We start from the raw sequence: 7,426 nt of genomic DNA, 5'->3' as shown, positions 1-7,426 counted from the left end.
AGTCCACATACACTTTTAACATTATGTAATTTATTTGGCTATCTTTCAAATAGATATACAGTAAACAGTGACATAATAGGCTACCATAAAGGCATGACAGAAAGGAATTGTTCCAGGAACAAAAATAAAAGGCAATTCATCATGTTCTCAGTCAAAATTGAATTTAAATAACTGGAATTACACAGTTGTGTTATACATGTAGGCATGTCATCATATATAAATAGTTTGTCCTATTTTCTAAACAAAAGCCACAGGTGTCCCATCCTCTCATGTCTTTTCTTCCATCCATCTCTACCTGTCTCCTATATTCTGCATCTGAATACTGAGAGACGTGAAGCTGGCCAGTAGGTCCGTCACCTCGTCCACCTGTGGATCACATGAAAGAATTACAACGTCCCAAAGATACAATGATATCAAAGGCAGAGAACGGTACTTAAAAGGATTCAGCAGATGCACAATATATCAGCACCTTATTGGTTTTGATTTTTGATTTTTTTTTTATGTAATGTTGCATAACAATAATTATTATTACAAGCTATTTTATATTTATTTTTTACTTTTTACAAATTAGAATAATTATAACATCACCAATGTGTCGGTTATCGGCCAGAACATGCAAACAGAACGCTGACTTCTGAGTACATGCGCTCTACAGCTTGATTTTAGATGTGTGTGAGCTGTACCTGCTTTCTGGTGCGGGTGTTCTGCAGCTGGTTTGAGATGTGCTCTAGTTTCTCTCTCTCCTCACTCTGTCCCATTATATTCAGATATGCCCGCAGCATTTGAATGATCTACAGACATATTCAGAGATCGTTGGTTCATCTTCCAATACAGCACATATACAAGCATGTACAGTACAACAGGAGCCTAGTATAATATATTATTATATTATGTACATATTAGAAACCTTAGTCTGGCTCATTAATATTAATTAACATTGTGTTTGCCATGTAGTTATTACAATTACGCATATGCATTTACCCAAAGCGAGATTCATAGTAGACAGTAAGACTTCAAGAAGAATCAAAATTAAAACGAAATCGCAATATGGCTTAGTACCATAATCAAATGTGATTTTGTTATATAAATATATGTGCTGTGCAGTGGCAGTCCTCCCTATAAGCAAATTATGCAAGGTACATAGGGCCCCCGAACCACCTTGCCCCTTGCTCTCAAAGATTCTTTAAGTAGCATATCACTTTATAATGTAAACATATTTTTTATAACATCCAAATACAAATATGGATTCAACTTTAGCGGAGTCAAGTGGAAACTTCTTTTTTCTAATACTTAATGATTTATATTTATTTAATAACTGTTTTGGACTCGGACATCATGCAGTGTGGGATATTCACTTGGTTCAGAAAAAAAAAAAAAAAAAAAAGTGCCAAGAATGAAGTACGTAAGATTTTAAAATGTTACAAAAATGCATATTTAGCCTTGACAAGCCAATAAATTCATAAAACAATGCTCAAATCCAGATCTCCAGGTTCAATATTAGTCAACTGTGTTTCGTTAGAAACACCCCATGATGAAATGTAATTTTCAGTTTGTGTCAGTATACATCAATAATCAAAACGTTCTTGTGCATGATTAAATGTATAAGAAAAACACATTCCTGTTCAATCATGCAAGCTGTTCTGTGAGTTCTGTCAAGCGCTTTAAAAGCAATGCTCATTAGTCTAAAGTTAGTACATTTAGATAATTACTGATGTATTTACATATGTTTACTTAAGCTTTCTTGGGTAAACTATATTTATCATGCTTTAGTTTAGTTATTGAATCATGCATTTGGAAAATCATTTCGACGATTTTGTCCCAGAAGTGTAGCAGCGGCACTGGCGCTGCGTGTTTCAGGGTGAAGCAAAGCACTGTGGTGTTTTCAGCGTCTCAGAGCGGTTCGGTTCTTCGTAAATGCTTCACTTTAAGGGCTCCCTGCGTTTTGAAAATTACGAAATTTAACACAGCCATAAATATTAGTTTTGAAACGTTACAGTTGTTATGTAAAATAAAACGATATTTTTTCATTAGATACATGTTTTTTTTTTATATTTCAGTGAAATGTACAATTTTGTCATTTTAAATGTTATTACAAAAATGTGTAATTTACAGGTAATTATACAATAATAATTTTAACTTTTAAAATTATAGCAATGTGCCAACTGACTGTGTAGTTTACCGCATTAGTTGAGAGACATTCTTTTGTCCTTGCCACGTAATGTTCCCGATGTATATTTAAATGAATGAATCGAAATGAATGTGAATCGAAATCGGACTGAATCGTAACATTTGTGTCAATACCCAGCCCTAGCATTAAGTACATCAGACATGTGTTAATGACCTGTGTGACCTCTCCTCTGAGGGTTTCTAGACTACGGGAGTCTCCCTCTTGTAAGATGTTGAGCTTTGAACGGGCAAGATGAAGAGGAGTCCTTCCAGCACGGTCCAGAGCATCAACACGGGCACCTGAGGGAACGTTCATAATGTACATTTATTACGAATTTGTTAAGAGATATCAGAAAGATCTCGGATGAATAAGATTTAGATCCACTGGTTTTTCCGTCATAGATAATCAATCGTACCTCCTCGCAGTAAGGTAGTGATGACAGGCACATGGTTGGTGCAGGCAGCTGTAAAAGGCAATTTAAGTCACAGTAAGCTTATTAGAATATAGATTTAATTATACATAATGTTGCAAATTAATATGTGACCAAACAAATTTGCCAATGCACATTGTTACCCAGATGCAGTGGTGTGTTTCCGAGGCTGTCTCTCTGGTTTGGGTCAGCACCATAACTCAGCAACAACTGAACTACATTGTTAAAAGTGGAGATGGAAAGAGAAAATGGAAAATGTTTAAAGAGGACCTATTATGATCTTTTACAAAGTCTTAATTTTGTTTTAGGTGTCTATTAGAATAGACTGTCATGCTTCCATCCACATTCTATACATCACCTCTCTTTCAAATGTGCTCTGATTGGTCGGCTTGACCAGAGTGTTGTGATTGGTCAACTGCTTCAAGTGTCTTTCCGAAATGCCACGCCCCTTACCATTACAGTGAGTTTCAACACACTAAACCAGGTCTTGCCCCTTTATCTTGTGTATGCCTTGGGCGGGAATGATTTAAATGAGGAATATTGTGACGTGTTCATTCCCGGAAGAAAATTCAAGACTGCAATCAAGGCGTTTCAGGGAGTTCAGAAACAGTTACTAATATAAAGAATGACTCCCTTTGGAACGGACCTTGTGCTTTGCAGCGCTTTTCGTTTTGTTTTGCTTAAAGGGGTCATATAATGCCATTTTTGTACAAGCTAATATGATTCTTTAGGGTCTAAATTAAAAGTTTGTAATATACTTTAATTAAAAATTCTCATTAGTATTGTAATGGCGCTTTTCCACTGCATGGTACGGCTCGGTTCGGCTCGGTACGGTTCAACTCGCTTCGCTTTTCCACTGTGTGGTACGACTCGACTCAGTATGGCACGGTTCGGCTCACTTTAGCTCGGTTGCTTTTCCACTGCAGTTAGTACCGCTTCAAAGTGGGTGGGACTGATCGTTTTAGTTGCCGTCTCTACCATGACATCATCATATTAAATGCAAATTTTTCATTCCGTGTTTCCCCATCCACTCCTCGGCAACCAACGAGAGGAACGTCTGCACCTCGTCCACTGACCACGATTTAGCCATTTCTTTTTTCTTTTTTTTTTTAAAGTTTATACTCCTTTTTTTGAAGCAAATACTTTTAAAACAGGTGCTACAGCGTTGGCTGTTGTCTACTGGCTATTTAAATCTAGCGGGTTTAAGTGTCTCGTGTCGTAAATACAATGACGCTGGTAGTGATGATTCTGTCTGACCAATGTATGATCTGCAGTGTTTTCACGTCACATTTTAGTATCGGTACGGTACGCTTGGAACCTCAACAGAGGTGGTACCATTTAAAGCGAGCCGAAGCGAGCCGTACCGTACCGTACCATGCAGTGGAAATGCGCCATAAGTGAGCCGTACCGAACCGAGCCGTACCATACCATGCAGTGGAAAAGCGCCAAAGCGTGCCGTACCGAACCGAGCCGTACCGTACCATGCAGTGGAAAAGCGCCATAAGAAAACACTCATTTTACCTGTCAAAAACAGCTCTGTTTTCAGCACGCCATTTAAGTGCATGTGTCTTTAAATGATAATGAGCTTTGCTCACCCCACCCCTCTGTTCTGTGGGGCATTTTGCCACAACAACACAGGTGGAGTGTTGCCTTGACAACAGTTGAGGGTAACGTTATATTTTGAAGAATGGCAGCGGGAGTCTCTGAGGACACTGTGCAACCGTATCAATTTGAACTGGAGTTGGAAAACAGGACGTTTCTGAATGGTTGGTTAACGTACTGTCACTTTGATCTATCTTTGTGTGTACTGGCAGGGTAGAGTAGTGAGATACGAACGCTATGTGTTTACTGATGTATGCGTTAGTTCATTGACAGATTGATGTTACAGCTAATGGTCATGAAAAACTTTTTTTCGGTAAATGTAACGTTAGGCTTTTCAGTGATGCGTAACGTTATCTATGCAGTGTTGCTAGGTACAACTGTCAGGGCTGAAGCACTAAAATTTTACTGATCTGTTTAAAAAATAACCAGTCTGTGAGACTATGACAGTCATTAGGCACATAAACAACACATACTCAGACAGGAGCTAATACCTTTTTCAATGTTCTCGTTTGTAAAGCAGTCTGGTGAAATGATTCGCGCAAACATGAAGCATTGACGTTGATCGTGGGGAATATTCCCTTCGAAAACAAAACTCAGTCACTGCGTCTTCAGCGGTTCGGATTTAGGAACATCAAAAAGACTGCTGTGTTCGTTATTACACCCAAGAACAGAACATGAACTATGATGACAGCTCGCTCACGAGCGGGGGCGGGTCTGTGTTGAAACGCTGCTGTCAATCAACAATCGTGGGAGGGGCGTCCGACCGTGTGACGTCACACGGTCGAACGGCTTGATTTGAGAGAAGGGAAAACATATAAGGAGATAAAAAAAAAAACACTGGATGGATTTTTATCATTTTATGATGGTTGTGTACAAGCACCACCAACACACATTTCAGTACAATCAACTTGTAAAAGTGCATGTACCATTATATGACCCCTTTAACTGCTTTAAAATGGCTTTTTTGTTCACTTTTAGACAGAGCATTTAAAGTAAATGACATGTACAGCAAGACAATATAAATATAATTTTACGCACCTAGCCTATTACTTGAAGGACAAACGTAAATGTTTTCATTTGTAACTGCTGTTCGAACATTATCTTGGTAAATTTGTTTGCGATCAAATATTCATTATCTCTACTCTCCATAATTAAGGTAGTTGGTACATTACCAGTTTAAACTAATATCAGGTCATTTACGTCTCTGCGAGAATTGGTTGATATACCAAGGGAGGCTAGCTTCTCTATGGAGAGACAGAAAGCTCTCAGATTTCATCAAAAAGATCTTCATTTGTGTTTCGAAGATGAACAAAAGTCTTACGGGTTTGGAACGACATGAGGGTGAGTAAATGATGACATCATTTAAATTTTTAGGTGAACTAATAACCCTTTAATATCAATCAGTTTTGTCTTATCTTACCAATACTCTCGTTTCCATTGCAGGAGGAGAAGTGTAAGGCCGTCCTGCCCTTGTCATCAGCAGCACAAGGATCAGTATCATCTTCCAGCAATCTACGAACTAGAAGGGAAAAAAAGGGAACAGACTTTAATTTCACTGTAGATCAAATCTTAGCATCAAGTGTGTCCACTACTGTCACGCTGATGATTCTCACCCGTGTCAATATCATTGGAGTTGGCAGCTTCTCGGAGCCTCTTCACAGCTTGAAGGAGAAAACGATACAGAATTGGTTAACAGAACAGATCATGGTTAAGACAACTTGAATATAATAATAAAAACAATCTGTTTTGACGATCAACACGTTCACAAAAATCACACAAATTAGGATTTTAAACACTAGCTAATTACACATTGAATAATACAAACATCACAGAAAATAAAACAGCTTATATATATATATATATATATATATATATATATACACACACATACAGTACCGGTCAAACGTTTGGAAACATTACTATTTTTAATGTTTTTGAAAGAGGTCTCTTATGCTCATCAAGCGTGCATTTCTATTTTAATTCAATTCTGTTCTTTTTTAATTTTTTACTCATCAAAGAACTCGCAGGTTATAAACAATATATATTAAGCAGCTAAACTTGTTTCCAACATTGAGAATCAAATCTCTGAAGGGTAATGTGACACTGAAAACTGGAGTAAGGATTCAGAAAATTCAGCTTTGCATCACAGAATGAAATTATATTTTAAAGTATATTAAAATAGAAAACCATTATTTTACATAGTAAAAAATATTTCACAATATTCAGCGTTTTTTCTGTATTTTTAAATGCAGCCCTGATGAGCATTCCTGTTCCTTCCTGTTACCTATTTGTGTGGTACAAAATGGTCTAATAATTAACCCACATGTACATAGTAGGCTATACATATATAGCACCAAGAAAAAATATATATCTTTATTATTAGATAAGATGTAACAATTGTAATGTGTTATTTTGTGACATTTCAGTTCATGCACACACACCATACAGGTCTTTTCCAATGGGCCCTATTTTCCTCCGGGCTCTTCCAAGCCGCCTCACTCTGCTCGATGTGATCTTGCCCGGTGAACTCCGTCCCGCCTGTAGCAGTTCACCGGGCTTCCATAACAGGTGCAGATACCGGAGGTCCGTGTCCGCGGACGGTCGGGTTCGGTTGAGTCTCAGTGCGCTCAGCGTGTCCAGCCGCGAGATACTGAACCCGACCGCACCTGCAGCAGCCTCCATCGGCGTCTCACCCTCGCTTCTCTCGGGGTCTCTCACCGCAGGCCCGGTCGCTACCGTGTACTCGCCCTCCGAACTGGACCGCTCGCCGTCCGAGGCAGCGGCAACAAGTGGGCTCGACACGTCCATATCAATAAGGCGTTTACTCGACTAATGTCAGCATGTACCAACAGAATGTAACTGTATCTGTTGCACAAATCTAACGCAACATTGTCGCACAAGCGCTATTCTTCAAGACTGCATTTCAAGCGAGGGTTTTTAAATAAAGAAACAGAGCTGCTTTTGCGTTCATTGCGATTTAATATTGTGAGGTCGAATATGAATCGTTCCGTGTTCTAAAAAGCAGTGAACTGTGAGCCCAATTGAGCCAAAATGGCGCAGTTTCAATGTTTTGCGCTTGTTTTTTAGTAAAACACGCCCGCATTGCTTAGTCTGCATTCATCGTGACCTAGATAGCCAATCAGCATCGATGTTGTTAAGGGAGTCGTCCGTTCAGAGAACGTATGGTGGTATACGTGATTTCCATAAAAGGTGATTTCCCACTTATT

The 7,426-nt window shown here is 38.7% G+C and overlaps 1 protein-coding gene across 1 annotated transcript; it reads right to left on the bottom strand.

Moving 5' to 3' along the window:
* Positions 1-10: 10 nt before the first annotated feature.
* ankrd54 (ankyrin repeat domain 54) lies at positions 11-7,303 on the bottom strand. Its single transcript, XM_084414159.1, has 8 exons — positions 6,641-7,303; positions 5,813-5,860; positions 5,620-5,718; positions 2,741-2,812; positions 2,583-2,630; positions 2,342-2,466; positions 684-791; positions 11-366 (listed from the first exon to the last, which is right to left on the bottom strand). Exons 1-8 carry the CDS (start codon positions 7,005-7,007, stop codon positions 292-294), a joined length of 942 nt encoding a protein of 313 aa, XP_084270285.1. The 5' UTR covers positions 7,008-7,303; the 3' UTR covers positions 11-291.
* Positions 7,304-7,426: the final 123 nt, after the last annotated feature.

Source organism: Rutilus rutilus, assembly GCF_951802725.1.
Source record: "Rutilus rutilus genome assembly, chromosome: 1".
Lineage (NCBI taxonomy): Eukaryota > Metazoa > Chordata > Actinopteri > Cypriniformes > Leuciscidae > Rutilus > Rutilus rutilus.
The sequence above is the reverse complement of the archived record's forward strand: the minus strand, read 5'-3'. Positions and strand labels throughout refer to the sequence as shown.